This window comes from Ahaetulla prasina, chromosome 3 (assembly GCF_028640845.1).
Source record: "Ahaetulla prasina isolate Xishuangbanna chromosome 3, ASM2864084v1, whole genome shotgun sequence".
Taxonomy (NCBI): Eukaryota; Metazoa; Chordata; class Lepidosauria; order Squamata; family Colubridae; genus Ahaetulla; species Ahaetulla prasina.
The window spans coordinates 53,020,595-53,039,708 of record NC_080541.1 but is presented as its reverse complement, the minus strand read 5'-3'; the positions used below and the strand labels follow the sequence as shown (position 1 = coordinate 53,039,708).

Below are 19,114 nucleotides of genomic sequence, written 5' to 3'. Positions count from 1 at the left end.
TTACAATCCAAGAAGAAGAAAAAAGAGCAACAGAAGTATCCTGCTCCTATCTTCTGATTGTTTTCTGCATGCGACCTAGATTTATGTATATTATGAAATATGTATATACATAACCTTTGGCATTACGCAAAAAATATAAACAATACATATCTAATGTCAAAGATTATATGTATAAAAAATGACAGATGATATGCAACGGGTGATATTACAGACCAATATATTTGGGCTAATGCCAATGTCAGTCATATCAATAACAGGGGATGCACTGTTTGTTTTTGTTTGAAATATTTTAATATATAAAACAACATTCTATGCTTTTGTTCTTTTCAGAACATTACTTCTCTCTCACACACACATACACACACAAACACACATTTTGTTACACTATGTAGATGAAAAGTTTAACCTTTAATCCTTTTCAAAATATTTTTACATTTTAAAAGTTAATTTGAAATCTAATAAAGTTATAGATTCTGTAAATTCATGTAGTTTTATTTATTATTGGTTGACTTAGCCTTCCATCTTTCCGAGGTCAATAAAATGAGGAACTAGATTGTTGGGGGCAATATGCTTACTCTGTAAACAGCTTAGAGAAGGCTGTGTGAAGCAGTATGTAAGTCTTAAGTGCCATTGCTATTGCTATACTAAGTTTCCAATAACTGTCACAACTTGCTGAGGCTACTGTAGCAGCAATATCTCAAAAACACATTCCTCTTTCCCTTTATAATCCCACATTTAATTTTCCAGTGTCAAATCACACAACAATGCCCTACAACTAATGGCCAAAGTCCTTAAGGGAACTAGTAAGTGCTAATTGAATAAATGGAGGCAATTCTGAATGGGCATTAACCTTTCTATTTGTCAGCCTATTGCTTTAATAGGCAGTTAACATGATTCTAGTATTGATTCTGTAGAATGGACACAATGTTTCAAACTGCCTTACCAAGTCTAATAGCTACAAATGTGTTTTCTAAAAATTATCTCCTTCCTTATTTAAATTATATGCATTGGTAACAGCTTCTGAAGATTTCAATTAGCTCAAGCCTAAGAATGCAGAAGAGCTTACATTGTTGTAAGCTACATAAAAGAAACATCTGAACATATAAGGTGACACATAGGCAATATTCACTTAAGATTTTTTTTGTGCAAAGCAACATGCAGAAAACACAAACATATTTTTTTGCAAATATGCTAATGCACCAACCAGTGCTCCTGCTGCATACAGCATTGCTTGATCGTTCAAAAAGTCTTTCTTTGCTGTATGATAGCAACTATATGCCAGTTCATAGTGCTGCACCAAAAAACATAAATCTGCCATTTTCCTGATTTGAAGCTCTGGTGCTTCTGGAGAGTACCTGAACATAGAAACAAATAAAAATGCACAATTTATATTTTTAAAAAATCATACCATATTCATAAAGATACAAGCTTCAAACCAAATCACAACTAGTCCAAATTACCAATTTAATATATCTATACGTTCAAAGGAAAGGAATAACAATAATAGCCATTTCTAGCCCATCTATAACATTTTAAAATGAAAGATATATTGGTCCCCTGAAGTTACATATCCCAGTTAACACTAACTGTTTGATTTCTCCACTATTTAGTTTCAAATCTATTAGAAAACAGGTGTGCCTGAATACAAAGTTTTTCATCTGCAAGAGAACAATTATATTAATGGAACTTGTCATTCCATGCATGTGACTGTCTTCCATTTGTGTAACATAAATTTTGGACCCAACTCACCAAGAAGAAATTAATTCATATTAAATATTTTATTAAAAAAAGGATTACCAATTCTAATTTCATCAAAACTATGTAGAACAGTGTTTTTCTTTTCTAGGGTTAAAAGTAAACAGGTAGTCCTTGACTTAAAATCATTCATTTAATGACCATTCCGAATTACAACATTACTGAAAAAAGTCACTTATGACAATTTTTCACACTTACGACCATTGCAGCATCAGCATGGTCACATGATCAAAATTTGTCCACTTGACAACTGTCATGTATGTGATGGCAGTGCTCTCCCAGGATTTATGTGATCACCACTGTGACCTACCCAGCTGGCTTCTGACAAGCAAAGTTCATGGTGGAAGCCAGATTTGCCTAACAACCACATGATTCACTTAACAACTGCCTTGTGTAACAACAAAAATTTGAGGTTCAATTGTGGTCGAGGACTACCTGTATAGTAGTAATCAAAATGCAATTTACAGTTGTAGCATATACATTTGAAGTATATCCAAAGCAGAAGCAAAGAATATGAAGGTCATATGTTCAACTATCTTTTAAGATAATTAGTAGCAAGCTTATTAGCATACAATATATATATATTTGTTCAATATGCCCATATCTTTTGACCACACATGCAACCGCTTCCTACCTCCTCTTTCAGTGCTCCCTAAATAAATGAGAAAACTTTCAATTAACCACAGTTATTCAATTAAGATTCCTGTGGACAACAAGATTTTTAACCAGTGTACTAAATAGTGCAGGATAGAAGCCAGTTGTTGTGGTACATATTGGCATTAATGGTATCAGGGAAAATAGCTGGATAATTTGAGGTGGCTTTCCCGAAATGCTATCTATATTCACACAATGAAAAGCAGACAAGCAGAACTGAGCAATCTTAATCTGTGAATAAGACAATGGTGCTGAATGTAGGGGAGGAATTTAGACTTGTCAGATATTGTGATACTTCTCAGGAGAAGCCACATTTGTACAAAAGGGTAAACTGGGTTAAATAAGAAGGGTACTAGAATGTGGTTGGGCAGTATTAGAAAGTTGCTAGAGCAAGTCTTAAACTGATCCCATGGAACAAAGTAGAGAAAAGAAAGAGAAAATGAAATAATTTGCATAATTACAAGGAATAAAACTGGAAATGTGTTAATCAATTTTGATAATAAAGTTGACTTATTTTTTTCTAACATGAAGAACAGCATCCCATCTGTCTTAATTTTGTTGGATATATATGGTTTCCAGATTTTTTTAAAAAAAGTTATTCTTTTAAAACATTAAGTTAGCCAAAGTTATTCTGGAGTCAGTCCTTAAATCTAATAAACTAACTTGGGGGGGGGGATCACCCCAGAGTGAAATGAGTATGAAATCCACAAAGTTAAAAGAGCTTGCCACGTAGAATATCCAACCTAGAAGCTTTTATTCAAATGCCAGGAGCCTCCAAGTCAAATTGGGAAAGTTAGAATGATTCATGTTGAAAGAAAAACAAATATTACAATTTTACACAATCCTGGGGGAATGAAAATTTCTCATGACATCTCTCTTGATAAAAGCTTTTAGAAAGACAGAAAAGGGTATAATAGAAGCAGAGTTATGCTATATGTCAAAGAGGGCATAGATTCTTCCAACTCATTGAGGGTATCCATATCAATCTACAAAAGTGTTAGTACTGGGAAAATACTATCATCTCCTTGGCCAAGAATCTAAAGCTGATGTACAGATGGAAATTAGTCATTTAGTGATTTCAATCACCTTCATAAAGTCTGAGAAAATGCATGTTCTGGATACGGCAAAACCCAAACTGCTTATGTACTGGAACAGCAATAACAACAACAACAACAACAACAGAGCACTGGACTTAATCTTTATTGTGCTCAGAATTTTGTCCAAGATCTAAAAGTTTTAGAGAACTGATCATAATTTTATAATCATCAATTGGAATGTGAATGGATGCTTGCCACTAACATAATCTCAGAAGAAAAGACTTCCAAAAACAACAGTGGCATCATTGAAAAGAAAAATGAAGGGATAATAATAAGGGCCATTTTCTTCATAATGCTTGAAGGTTATTCATAAATACTATAGTATATCACCTAAAATCAGGAGCCGTACCATCTAGGCAAAAAAACAAAACAAAAAACTTAAGTATTTAATAAGCAGCTTCACAATTGCTATTAAAGACGAGGCTTCGTTTTGTTTTGTTTTGTTTTGTTTTGTTTTTAAAAAAGGAAATCTTGGCTAGCTGGGGAGTACAGCACAATGAGGAACCTAAAATGTGGCCAGAGAAATAGAGGTGGTCAAAAAAAAGTGACAAAAAACCCTGCACATTGTAAACACTGAAGCAAAGAGAACAAATTCTTCACATATGTTTGATTTGAAGTAACAAATTCTTCACATGTTTCCTGTCTGAGTCGGGAAACTAATTCAGATAATGATGGGGGGTATTAAAGACTTGTTAGAATGGGAGAAAGAAATAGCAAAGTGAATTAATTATTTGCGTTTATCCTCACTGATAAAGATGTAGGAACTTAATTTATTTTTCAGGAACAAGATCAAACAAGATGAGCCAAGCAAAAGTAAAGAGATGGGCGAAAAAGGAATCTATCCCTCATTATTCTGGAAATGGTATCCACCTAAGAGTTTTTAAAGAATTTAAATGTGAATTTGTGATCTTTTCACAAAACTATGCAATTACGCTTTACTAATACCATTTGTTCCTAAGAAATGGAAAATGCCAATATGAGCCATTTTTCAAAATAGAATTATAGACAAGGAAATTATAGGTCACTTAGCTTCACATCTGTCCCAGGAAAGAATAAAAAAAAAGCAAACATAAGTACAAGCTTCCCTTGTCTTGGCTATCTGGATTTCATAAAGATTAAGTCAGGTCTCACTAACCTTCTAGACATTTTGAGAGTGTCAACAAGCATGTAGACAAGGATGACATAATAGACCATATATACCTGGACTTTCATAAAAGCCTTTGACAAAATCCCTCACCAAAAGCTTGAGCAAACTCAGCTGTCATGGGGTAATAGGATAGGTGCTCTCATGGACTGACAACTGGTTAAAAACAGAAAATAGAAAGTAGGAATAAATGGGTGATTTGTACACTGGTAGATAAACCATTAATACATTAATGGAATCTAAGCTGGCAGTGTCTGCCCAAAAAAGGGACCCTAGAATCACAGCAGACTGCTTGGTGAATGTTAACCCAGCATGTAGTTGCTGTAATATATAAATTCCATGCTTGGAGTACTGAGACCAAAACTATTGAAATAGAAGCATCACTGTACAAATGACAAATTACTTAGGGTAGAACAAATCAGGATTTTAAACCACAATTAAAATGTGGAAAAATATTCTGGCTTGTTATGAAATTGTCAATAGCCTCCAATTTGGGTACAAGGAAAACTATGGTTAAGAGAAAGTTTACTAATGTAATCATAATGAGCTCATAAAGAAGATCACAGGGTTGCATCTGTAAGCAAAAGATCTACCTAAATGGAGATGTAATCATTCAAAAGTAGTTATTAATTGTGTTGATATTATTAAAATAACAAGAAAATGCCTTTTATTTATTTTATTTTATTTTAAATTTAAATTTATTAGCCACCCAACTCCAGTGGACATGGAAATCAGAAAAGACAAAACGTAATAAAATTCAATTATTCTGCATTTTTATAAACAGGTGTACTTACAACAAACCAGTTGTGCTTTTCAGTTCATTCACGCCTTTCTCTGGAACTTTACCTCCAGTAAACCATTTTTTGGTTGCAGAAAATAAAGATCTACTCAAACCTTTCCTGGATATTAACTAAAAAGATAGAAATATTTTCTCACTGAAATGCAATAGTTTATTATTCACAAAAAACACTTACTTTTCAGAGATTTGCAGTTATCTAAAAAAACTATGAATTTCATGTAGAATACTAGATTCCAATCAAATATTTATTACAGTTATAGACCAGCATAAAGAAGGTGAAATGACAATAGTTTTTTAAACAAAACATTATGACAAAAATTCACAAAAATTAGAAAAATTAAAAATACATTTAAAACATATACATATATTGTCTGCTTTTTAAACTTTTGTTTTTTACACACATGTGCACGTGGGGGGGTGAGAGAGAGAGAGAGACAGAGAGAGACTAAAAAAGTCAGATAATTTTCTTTTCGGCTTTTATAAAATACCACTACCGGTATCTCTTATCTTCAGAAAACATAATATATGCTTCATTTTAGGAAATGTATGAATTTATAGGTTCACTCATCTATTGAGCATTGTTATATAATTCTCTTCAGCTGCAGATATTACTTCAAAGGCAGGAATAATTATTCATTATTTGTCATTACGTATTTTATCAATCTAAAAGGCTTGCATAAAAGGAATCTTGCCTTTATTGGCTCTAGGTTTCATTTGTTACTTCAGTTCATTTAAAATACATTGTGTTGGCTTTCTAGAGCATTACATCATCTTTATAAATGAATGGCAATGATATTTGTATTAAATTTCAATGTTAAATATCAATTATATTATGCACATGTACTTTCGACATAAGCTATATTGAGGATTTTCACTGAAATAAATAACATACAGGATTTGTTCTGAATATATTCAAGATTTTACGTAACAGGCTGTGAATCTAGTTTGAATTTCAGTTAAGCCAAAAACCTCCCCAAAAACATTTTTGTAAAAATAAAATTACTTACCTGATCATTCAGTTGCCTAATAGTTTTCTCTATATGTGGTAAAAGTCCTCTAAAAGTGAATTCTTGTATGAATTGCCGAATTCGATCATGATCTGTGAGTGTCAAACAAGTGCCATGAGGTGTCCAAATATTTGATTTCTTTGATTCGTGCATAGATAGATTTGGTTTTATGTAATCTGTGCCATCGAAGCAACTACTGTCGCTAGCATGATCCAACTGAAGTGGGTGAGTCTTAAAGTTATTTGATAAACCATCTAAGAAAAAGAAAGTATATGTAACAACTATTCATTAAATTATGATTTCAAAACTGCCTACAGTAAACCTTAACTTACTATGGCAATTGGAATCAGACTTTCCATCACTGAATCATCCATAGGTTATAAAGACAACCACATCACTTAGTAATGGCAATCACTGCAATTCCAGCTGCTGTTGTTTAACCAAATTCAACAACTGTTAGGTGAGGCAATTTCTTGCTAACTTCCCACAAGAATTGCAAGTCACAGGAACCTTACAAACAAGCCAGGAAGCAGGTAGGTTATTGCTGTTGGGGGAGGATGGGACGGGAACTACAATCATATGACTGTGGGGATAATACGACAGAGACGACAACCATAACTTCAAGGATAGGTCATAAGTCACTTTTTCTAAGACCATCTTAACTTTGAACTGTCATTAAACAAATGGTTGTAAATCAAAGGTTGCTTGTATAGTGAAAAGGAAAGGAACTCAACTGCAATAAATACGTTCTTGGTGACAAATGATCCTTTATAATCTGATAAAGGTATGACAAATTCTAATGTAATCAAAATGCTATATAAAATACTTAGAATAATAGTTGATCTATTTATTTCAAAAAAATGTACCTTTGGAATCATTTTCTAACCCATCCAGTGGTATGAAGTGATCAGAATTCTTATTTGAAATAACTGCACATGTGCCATCTTCATAAAGTTCCTGTCAGAATAAAATATACAAAAACACTTTCAATTTTACAAAAATATTATGCATCAAAATGTTCTAATGAAAAATGTTCATTAATTTTTAAACAATTTGGCCTTAAAAACAACTTTGAAAGACAGACCTACAATATTCTCACTAAATTACAGATAAATATTTAAGCAACATTTGTACAAACTCTTGGGAGAGGGGCAATACAGGTAATTCTCAACCTATGACCCCAATGGAGCTCAAAATTTATGTTCCTAAGTGACACACTTAATTCTGCTCCATTTTACAAATTTTCTTGCCACAGTTGTTAATTAAATCACTGTAGTTGTTGTGATACAGTTGTTAAGTGAATCTGGCTTCCCCATTGAATTTGCTTGTCAGAAGGCTGCAAAAGGTAATCATGTGACCTTGGGACACGGCAACCATCATAAACATGAATTAGTTGCCATGCATCTCAATTTTGATCACGTGACCATGGGGAAGCTGCAACAGTCGAAAATGTAAAAAATACTCATAAGATGCTTTTTATTGTGCTGTTGTAACTTTGAACAATCACTACATGAACTGTTGTAAGTTGAGGACTGCATGTACTTTATACATATTTTAATATATGAAGAATAGAAAATATAAAGCATTATACTAGATAGTTAGTTCTAAGATCTATTTTTGAAAGAGTGACCTATTTCATACTAAAAATTTTCATTAAATTAACTCGAAGTATTTTTTCATCCCTTCCCTTAGCTTTCACTGTTGAAAGGCCTCTTTGGCTGGAGCTAACAAGACAATTTCAGATATCTTCCTCTTTCTGGCAACCAAGTTTCAGTCTGGTAGCCTAAGAGGACAGTCAGGGAATCTGTCTCTCTATCATCTGCCTTTATTACCCAATAAAGGAAGGGTTGAACTGTAGGGTCATTTATTACTCAACGATGGTTCTCTTGTTTTGCCAATTCCCTCTATTACTCAAAAGCAAAACTGTGGACAACAGGAAAGACTTCAAGCTTCCTATAGTTATTACTAATAAAATTTTGATCTATGAAAGTATCTCATTGAAGTTATCAATTATGTCCTTAATCTCTCTTATTTTTAATTTGCAATTGGAACCGCTGATCTATTTTATTGACAGAGGACCCATTTCAGATATAACAGTGGTTGGGTTACATAAAAATTATATGCCAATAATATGTCTCATTTACAAATTACAGATTTTTATACTATGTATTGAAATTGTGCAATAGTTTGGTAATTTGTCAGGATATTCAATTAATTGGAAGAAGTTTAATATGATTCTATAAGCTCTTCTACGGAAATTTGTAATAACTGGAGTTTCTATTATTGCAGAACTGAAAAGGGTAAATCCAAAAATCCACAGGTCTCCATTTTTTAGATAAATATATCAAATTTACCTTGAAAATCAACATACATAATTAAACATTTATTGAGTTTATGGAAAAAGGCAAATGTTGTAAAATGAACATTAACATCAAGATTAATTTACCTACACATAGATATACAGATGCTAATGTATTTAAATTACTATTCATATCTGATGTGTTTGTATGATTCTAAGTCTACTGTGTTTGTTCTTCAAGTAAACAGATAGTATATCCGAGGTTATTAGTTATCGTATTTTTCAGAGTATAAGACGCATCTTTATCCCCCAAAAAAGAGGGTGAAAATCTAGGTGTGTCTTGTAGTCCGAATGTAGTCCCGCCCAGCTTCTCAAACGGAGGTTTCAGAGGCTGAAAAAAGCATCAGAAATGGAGCTTCAGAAAAAAAAAGCCCCAAATGGAGCTTCAAAAAAAAGCCCCAAACAGAGCTTCAGAAAAGAAGCCCCCAAACAGAGCTTCAGAGGCTTTTTTTCTGAAGCTCTGTTTCGAGGCTTTCGGAGGCAGAAAAAAAAAGCAAAAAAAAGCAAGGCACAGAGCTCACAACCAAGGAACCTGTTGCTAAAATTCACCTCTGGGAAAGCTGATTGGGGGTATTCCAGGAGGCCAATCCACCTGCCAATCAGCTTTTTTCTTATTTTCCTCCCCAAAAATTAAGGTGCATCTTATACTCCGAAAAATACGGTATTTCTAAGAACTCTGGAACAAAGTTCCAGACTGTCCCGTATCAATAGATGCTTAAAGGCGTTAAAAAATATTAAGCACATTTCTTAAGATACGTGGTGGCTCAGGCTGTAAGATAGCCTGTTATTAAAACACAGCAGCCTGCAATTACTGCAGGCTCGAATCCCACCAGACCCAAGGTTGACTCATCCTTCCATCCTTTATAAGGTAGGTAAAATGAGGACCCAGATTGTTGGGGGGGGCAATAAGTTGACTTTGTAAATATACAAATAGAATGAGACTATTGCCTTATACACTGTAAGCCGCCCTGAGTCTTCGGAGAAGGGCGGGATATAAATGTAAATTAAAAAAAAAAGACTAATTCTCATCTAAAATATTACTTTTCTCATTCATTAAATGCTTCAGTTAATTTTTAAAAAGAGTTGACAGTCAATAAGTTATGTCAGAAATATAACACTGATGAGGAGTTATTTGAATCTAATAAACAAATGATGGGTGGATGGGTGGATGGGTGGATACCTGAGTTTGTATAATGTTTTTCTGAAGGTACTGGCTCCAGGGATCAGGGATCTGTTCATCTGTTCCTCGATTAGACACACGAGAATTTATCTTAAGCAAGTAGCAACCCTGAGTTCCATATCTCTGCTTCATTTCTTCATATATTGAATCAGCTCTGCAAAGATGTTAAATATGGCCAAGAGAAAACTATGACATTTTGAAAGACTAGTATAAGAGAGAATATGAGAAACTTTAATGAGAATACATTTATTAAATATAAGAAATACAATTATGAGTAGCACAAGAATGGTTTCTGGTTGAATTAACAGGAAAAATTGAAATTTGCATTTCAAAATACAAAAGGAAAAATATGACATAGGGGTGACTAAGTAGAGAAAATATTTCATTCTTGGATAATTATTCTTCCTTCTGCTAGCAGATGGAATATACCACATTATAATTACTACTTGAACAATTTTAGCTTCAATTTTTCTTAGGCATCAATGAATTACAATTATGTTATCAAAAGAATATTTATTCTACAATAAATTACTTTATGAGAAATCCACGAATGGGTGCAGTCAATAATTAACATTCCTTCATCAGGAAAACTAGAATAAGTGCAGTATAAATGAAGTCAAGAGAAAATAAGACAATCAAGCTGGAGTCCTAGTTTGTTATTCCTCTAATTAGCCAGAATGCAAGCAAGTATGTTTTAAATGTATTGTCTGGGATGGAGGGAAGGACATCCCAGGCAGGAGGTAAGGGAATGGGGAAAAATCCTTTCCTTTTATTCATTTTTAATACCCAATGTAGAATTATAAAAGGAATGTTAAAAAAATTAAAACATGATTCGTAGAAGTTTCCTAGGCTAAAGATTCTCCATGTTATTTGATTTTTAGAAAATTCCATTATGTACAGTAGAAGTTAAAAATAATATATACAGTAAAAGTTAAAAATAATGAACAATCAATTATTTTTTCTTCCAAACTGTTTTATATAAGGCGATGGAGAATGGCTTTGGACAAGCAGCAAATGATTTCCCACCCGTGGGAATCATTTAAATCACATTACTGATTTACCATAATGACTTCGAACAAGTTAGGCTACCTTTTCATTTATTTTAAATCAAATAAATGGATGGACAAGTTTGAAATTAGTATTTCAGAAGCCTAATAAAAGTATTAGTGATGCCTACTCACCTTTGTTCCTCTCCTATACTCACATCATGCAACAACACGTAATATTTCAGTGTGTTTGGAATAAACCACTTTGGATAGGAATATTCATTACTATGTTGAATCCGATGTTGCTCTTGTGATAGTTTTAGAAACTGCTCCACAGGTTCAGATTCACTAGATGATACCACGAGCATACCTTACTTAATGTTAAGGTGGAATCACAACTGTAAAAGTTAGCTAATAACTAATACAAACACTAAAGAAGTGTGGAAGATGCTGGTAATAAGTTAATCACTTTAGTGACAATGGCAAAGGCATCAATTCATAATGCATAAGAAAAGGCAATGGTAAATCTGTATTTTTTTACCCAAAAAGCCACATAGATAAAAGTATTAAATGATTGATAATATAGTACTAGAGAATGGTTCCCTGTTGAATGACATTCAAAATGCTATTGAGAAAGAGTTGAGGATATCTTAAAGTACTGCTGGCATTTATGACATGGCTAAATTAAAGCATTTATGATGTGTAACTGCTGATGTTGCCACACAGATAGTACTCGCTTAACAATTAGTTAGAAGCTGCAGTCAATCCTCCAAGTTATGGCCATTGAATACCATGTTCAAATACAGCCCACTCATATTTATGACTGTAGCATGTACTTCCTCCCACCCATTTATCACCCCTCTATGTCCTTCTGGCCATCCTGTACTCCTCGATCTATCCCTGCTACACAAACCTGATAACTGACATTGACTACCTTCTTGTTCCTGTTGCTGATGAAGGATGCCTAGCTAAGATAGCTATTGGCTCTTCATGAGGCCACACAGGAAGAAGATAAAGGCCAGATGTGGGTGTGGGCAGCAGAGATAGACAGTGGCAAAGTGCAGGGCAGCCATGAGGGCAGTGATGGGAGAAATAGGGGGATAGGGGAAACTGAAGTGGAGGTGAGGGTGGCAGGGCAGAAAAAGCACGAGTCCTTGCCTAATGATGGCACAAACTTGGCCTAACAACCACAACTGTTAGAACTGCCATTTCTGAGCAGTGGTTTCTTATGATGTTTAGTCTAATGATCACAACATTTAGAGATGGAAATTCTGATCCTAATTAGGCTCATTAAGTGTGGCCTATCTGTACAGGGGGGAAAAATCTGAAGCTGCAAAGAGAGAATTATAGAAGGAACATTGAATGTAAGACTCATGAACATGCAAAAGCTCAACACAATGAAAGATAAAATGAAATCACTAAATATTGACATCTTAGGCATCAGTAAATTGAGATTGATTTGGATCAGACATTTTTAGTCATAAAATCATACTGTTTATTACTCAGGATTTTAAATCAAAGAAACAGTGTTGCTATTATAGTTAAAAAGGATATAGAAAGAACACTACTTAACTATAATGCAACCAGTGGTAACAGTTAGACTTTGTTGACAACCCTTTAATATAATGATCAAACTTATGCTCCAACCACAATGCAGAAAAGGAGGCAGAACACCACCTTCAAACAACCAAAACAATGCCTCTCTACGTGTACACTAGCAGAAATCAAATGATTATATTACTGCTAAAAGGAAGTGGAAGAGCTCAATTATAGCATCAAAGACATGGTTAAATGCTGACTGTGGAACAAATCATGAACTGTTCATGTGCAAGTTCCAAGTTGAGCTAAAGAAGAGAGCCAGTTTCCATAATATGATCTTGAATATATACCCACCATTTTCAAGAAGAGTATCAGGAATCACTTTGAAGTCCTGAACCTCATTGATAGAGAAGCATAAGAAGCAGTGTTAGAATATATATAAAGGCACTGAGAATCTTTCCCGAAGATATGGAAAAACAAGGAAAATCTCTCATTGCAGAAAGAGGTCTGGAATTTACAAACTCACCCAGAATGTCATTTCAAGTCATGGGATTATTTATATATTACTTGAAACTCTTGAAACTATTGGTTTCATATTTAAATTAATTAAAAACTAAACAAATATATATCAACTGCAATATATTAGCTTCAGTATATAGATTATAAAAATGCAACATTACAAAAGCAAGATTCATAACCTAATAAGAATCAAACTATAGATAATGTGTGTCAAAGAGCGAGGGTGAACATCAGTTGGCCAGACTTCACTTCTAGTCACATACTAAATAAAATTAATCTTCAGATTAATCTTGATAGCAACACTTAAGGAGACTGTTGGAATGGAACCGTCAGAAAACAGTTTTCTACTGAAGAGTCCATTGCTGTCACTGCCTTCTTTCAGACGTGGATGTGTCTGCCATTCTGCTATTCTCATGAAGGGCAAGGGGGCTACTGGATTACAGATTTCATCATAGCCTCATACATTGTTACTTGTTTTATACCCTACAAGTATTCACCCAGCTTTCTTGATTAATTTTTTCCTTGGCTGAATATTTTAGACATCTTAACTTGTCCTCTGTTTATAATCTTCTAAAATTTCAGAATACGACTATCCAAAAATCTGTTGCAAAGGAAGAATACTTGGTTATATGTAGAGGATTGGTTCCAATATTTTATTGTGTATCTGGTATAAATATATCTAATCTCTATATCGTGTTTTCAAAAGGCATTTCCACCTCTTGGGTTCCTCACTTCCTCTTGAGTAATTCAAACTATAGAGACATGGTCCGTCCGAAGCTAACTATATCATGTCCATCCGTTTCTAAGGATACAGGCTACATAGTGGTTTAGGAATTCATGATCTGATGCTGGCATAGACTGAAGAAAGTTCTCTCTATAAGCTTCAAACCATGGGGTGGTGGCTGAAATAAATGAGAAATTAAAAAGATGGTTATACAACCTTTTTTGCTATAAAACCATTCATGCTACTTATTATAAAAGAAGACTGAGAAAATATACCAAGTTACAGCATTATCAATTACTTAGAAGAATTGTACATTAGGAGTTTTCAATATGTCCCATAACCATGTATTAGAACAACAGAAAGCTTTAAAAATTGTATATATTTTTATATGTAATTAGATACATTTTCATCTATCTCCATGGAAGCAATTCAAATAAAAAAGTTAGATAACCTGAAAATCTATGAGTAGTATGCTGACAGTCTGACTTTATGCATACCTATTAAAAATACAAGGCATTAAATTCAACAAGAATTTACTTACAGGTAGTCCTCACTTAACAACTGCCCCATTTAGTGACCATTCAAAGTTACAACCCTGAAGAAGTAACTTTACGATCATCCTCATACTTACAACCATAGCAGCATCCTGCAATCACATGATTGCATTTGTGTCCTTCACAGCCAGCTTCCAACAAGCAGTGTCAGTGGAGAAGCTGGTGGTAAAATCACAAGTGATGGTCACATGATGTCTTGCTTACTTATGACCACAGCAGAAGTGAGGTCATAGATCTAAGGCAGTGATGTTATATCTTACTTAATGACCACATTGCTTAGTAATGGAGTTGCCAGTTCCAATTATGGTCATTACGCAAAGACTACCTGTATTACGGTATGATACAATGACATGTGTACCTAGAGGAGCAGTGGGGGAATTTTGGCAACACAAGAGCTTTTCCAGAGGGAAGGGGAAAGAGGTTTGGGGTAACCACATGCTTGACTCTCTAAGGAAATAAGTATTTAGTGGATTAGAAAGTAATTACTTGAGTTCGGCAAATTCGATGTAAGCAAATAAAGGATTAAACTCAATTAGACTTTGCTGTGTTGTCTCTGGGCTTGGGCCTGACATATGCACAGGATATTTTGTAAATATAAATGGCTTTTATATTTTGTAAAGTCTTTACAACTGGTAATATATTTATTGTGCATTATGAATCATAAACATTCTCAATAAAAACTGATCATAAGCTTATTTTTTATTCATATTAGGAACATAGGAAGCAGTAATATTATGAAATTTATATGTAGTCCATCATGCTATTCAAAACAATATTTTAAAAAGTAGTATCTTTTAAGAAGCTAAAACTGTAATTACAATAGTATTTTTAACAATATAGATATAGTAATCTGTTTAGCAACCATTCATAGTTATGACAGTGATGAAAAAGTAACTTTACAACCAATCCTCACATTAAAAACCTTTGCAAGTCTGTAAATCAAAGGAAAGCTGAAGTAAGTTCATAAGCACTGTCATGGTTTCACTTCATGACTGCTCTGCTTAATGACCAAATTGCAGGTCCCAGCTACGGTTGCTAAATTAAAATCACAGATCTATAAAGCATAAATTTAAATTATAAACAAACAAACGAATGCTAATGGCCATAAGATAACCCATAACTCTGGATGGCCTACAGTTACATCTTAATTAAAACATAAAATGTCAAAATCAAAACTAACAACCAGAGACACAACAGGAGGGCAGATGCAGGGGGCGGGGGGGGGGGAGAGGGGATCTGTTATTATTCAATCGATCACCTCCATTGCGCAGATCCCCACTGAAGCCCCAAGCCAACTGGCACAGCAATGTCTTTAGGTCCTTACGAAACGATAGGAAGGTTGTGCCTGATACAAGAATGATGTTCTTAAAATCCAAATAAATTCAGTGCAGTTCAAATGATCCAAAATTAAGTAATCTGACTATGAAATTGTCAGAGAAAATCAACTCAAGTCTCTTCCCTTGGACTGAGTGAAAAGACTGGAGCTTAACGAGCAGGAGGCATGGCTAAGCAGTTCAAAAAATATATTCACTCAGTCTCTGACAATTGGATAGGAGATTAAGCCATGCATGGATCATCCGGACAACACACTAGAAAAGGTTGGAGTCAATAGGATACGATAGTAAAATATTCCTTTCTTGTAGCAAACCCATTTTCAAAGGCAGTACTATTATGCTACACATAGTAATTAAGTTAATTTCATCATCATAGTGAATCCTTCAAATTGATGCACTTATTAAACAAAGCACTTGGTACTAGTGCAGACATCAAATTGGGTTTAATATTTCATTCTCCTAACAAAAATATCAACTCAGTGCAATCTGTACCATTTCAAGACAATGACTCAGATATACAGTATAAGAATCTTTATTCAGCCAAATGACTTGGGTTTATACAGTTGCTATTGTATTAGTATTTGAAAGAAGTGATAAATAAAACAGCAGGCAGATGTAATCTGTTACTGGAGTCTGCCACTATGTAATACTTATTCCAGCTAATTTGTTCAATGAGACAGATATACAGTCAGGTCCAGAAATATTGGGACATCGACACAATTCTAACATCTTTGGCTCTATACACCACCACAATGGAGTTGGAATGAAACAAACTCAATGTGCTTTAACTGCAGACTGTCAGCTTTAATTTGAGGGTATGTACATTCAACTCAGGTGAACAGTGTAGGACTGACAGCAGTTTGTATATGTGCCTCCCACTTGTTAAGGAACCAAAGGTAATGGGACAGAATAATAATCATAAATCAAACTTTTCCTTCTTAATACTTGGTTGCAAATTCTTTGCAGTCAATCACAGCCTGAAGTCTGGAACGCATAGACATCACCAGACGCTGGGTTTCATCCCTGGTGATGCTCTGTCAGGCCTCTACTGCAACTGTCTTCAGTTCCTGCTTGTTCTTGGGGCATTTTCCCTTCAGGTTTGTCTTCAGCAAGTGAAATGCATGCTCAATGGGATTCAGGTCAGGTGATTGACTTGGCCATTGCATAACATTCCACTTCTATCCATTCAGAAACTCTTTGGTTGCTTTTGCAGTATGCTTTGGGTCATTGTCCATCTGCACTGTGAAGCGCCATCCAATGAGTTCTGCACCATTTGGCTGAAACACTTCAGAATTCATCCTGCTGCTTTTGTCAGCAGTCACATCATCAATAAATACAAGAGAACCAGTTCCATTGGCAGCCATGCATGCCCACGCTATGACACTACCACCACCATGCTTCACTGATGAGGTGCTATGCTTAGGATCATGAGCAGTTCCTTTCCTTCTCCATACTCTTCTCTTCCCATCACTCTGGTACAAGTTGATCTTGGTCTCATCTGTCCATAGGATCTTGTTCCAGAACTCTGAAGGCTTTGTTAGATGTTGTTTGGCAAACTCTAATCTGGCCTTCCTGTTTTTGAAGCTCACCAATGGTTTACATCTTTTTTTTTTAATTTACATTTATATCCCGCCCTTCTCCGAAGACTCATGGCGGCTTACAGTGTGTAAGGCAATAGTCTCATTCTATTTGTATATTTACAAAGTCAACTTATTGCCCCCCACCAACAATCTGGGTCCTCACTTTACCATCTTATAAAGGATGGAAGGCTGAGTCAACCTTGGGCCTGGTGGGATACGAGCCTGCAGTAATTGCAGGCTGCTGTGTTTTAATAACAGGCTATCTTACAGCCTGAGCCACCACGGCTCTTGTGGTGAACCCTCTGTATTCACTCTGGTGAAGTCTTCTCTTGATTGCTGACTTTGACATACATACACCTACCTCCTGGAGAGTGTTCTTGATCTGGCCAACTGTTGTGAAGGGTGTTTTCTTCACCAGGGAACGAATTCTTCGGTCATCCACCACAGTTGTTTTCTGTGGTCTCCCGGGTCTTTTCGTGTTGCTGAGCTCACCAGTGCGTTCTTGCTTTTTGAGAATGTTCTAAACAGTTGTTTTGGCCACACCTAATGTTCTTGCTATCTCTCTGCTGGGTTTGTTTTGTTTCTTCAGCCTAAATGATGGCTTGCTTCACTGATAGTGACAGCTCTTTGAATCTCATCTTGAGAGTTGACAGCAACAGATTCCAAATGCAAATAGCACACTTAACATGAACTCTGGCCTTTTATCTGCACATTGTAATTGGGGTAATGAGGGAGTATCACACACCTGGCCATGGAACAGCTGAGAATCCAATTATCCCATTACCTTTGGTCCCTTAACAAGTGGGAAGCACATATGCAAACTGCTCAGTCCTACACCAAGCACATTGAGTTTGTTTCATTCCAACTCCATTGTGGTGGTGTATAGAGCCAAAGATGTTAGAATTGTGTCGATGTCCCAATATTTCTGGACCTGACTGTACAATTTGGAAAAAAAATAGCTAATGCCAATTTAAAAAACGGACCAAGAAAATTTTTATATACTTGGTAAGAGAGGATTGGAAAGATTAGCATATGATTTCAGTGTCCACTACAGATTTGCTAGTATTCAAATGTAATTATTACTCATTATTCAATTAATCACTCCAACTTTTAAATATTATTCTATATGCACACACACACACAATTTAAATGCACTTTTGGATTCCATTTATTAATATTTGCCATTCTCAAATATTTCTTGCTTGTATAGGAGGCAAAACTGCAATAGCTCCACAGATATTTTCCTGAAAGTCAATATTTTGATATATTTCTAAGTTAGCGCAGAATGTTTTTTCTGCACCAACTCAGAAAGGTCAAACTGCCCAAGGAGCTGCTGATACAGTTCTACAGATGAAGTATTGAGTGCCTTCTCTCCACTTATTCTGAAGGAGATGTTGATCACTCTCCTACCAGTTCCAGATGCGCAGCTCCCCATGGAAAACAACAATTTTATCCAATCTTGATAATCCAAACATGGAAATCTAACAATCTATTTGCCAGAGAAAACATTCATCAGACAGACTGAGTGAAAAAGACTAAAGATGATGGGAGCACAGGAGGAGTGGTCAAGGATGTGAAAAAAACTACACTCAGTCTGGAACAAATAGATGAGAGATTAATTCATGAATGGATTAACAGAGCAGCGCACTGGAAAATTAAGAGTTTTGGTCACTTTTGAGGACTCCTTATAGTCAAATATAGTCAGTGTGTTAAATCTACCCTTTATGGAAGAACCATATATATATGGAAATTAGTAGTAACCATTTGTAAATAACTATCCATACATTTATGCTTTACTATTCAACTATTCAATTCAATTCAATTCAATTCACTATTCAACAAGGGGTGTGCATAAGTGCACCTACGTGCCTACTGTCCCTGTC

The 19,114-nt window shown here is 34.9% G+C and overlaps 1 protein-coding gene across 9 annotated transcripts in view; it reads right to left on the bottom strand.

Annotated features, from left to right (window-relative positions):
- The window catches only part of TRAPPC8 (trafficking protein particle complex subunit 8), a 59,920-nt gene that overhangs the window by 31,659 nt on the left and 9,147 nt on the right, over positions 1-19,114 (bottom strand). For all 9 annotated transcript variants that reach the window (XM_058175345.1, XM_058175343.1, XM_058175346.1 and 6 more), the window contains 7 exons: positions 13,852-13,941; positions 11,177-11,351; positions 9,996-10,149; positions 7,323-7,413; positions 6,457-6,710; positions 5,445-5,560; positions 1,205-1,355 (listed from right to left, as the gene is read on the bottom strand). In XM_058175345.1, the coding sequence (XP_058031328.1) occupies positions 1,205-1,355; positions 5,445-5,560; positions 6,457-6,710; positions 7,323-7,413; positions 9,996-10,149; positions 11,177-11,351; positions 13,852-13,941 (1,031 nt within the window). The remainder of the gene's footprint in view (positions 1-1,204; positions 1,356-5,444; positions 5,561-6,456; positions 6,711-7,322; positions 7,414-9,995; positions 10,150-11,176; positions 11,352-13,851; positions 13,942-19,114) is intronic.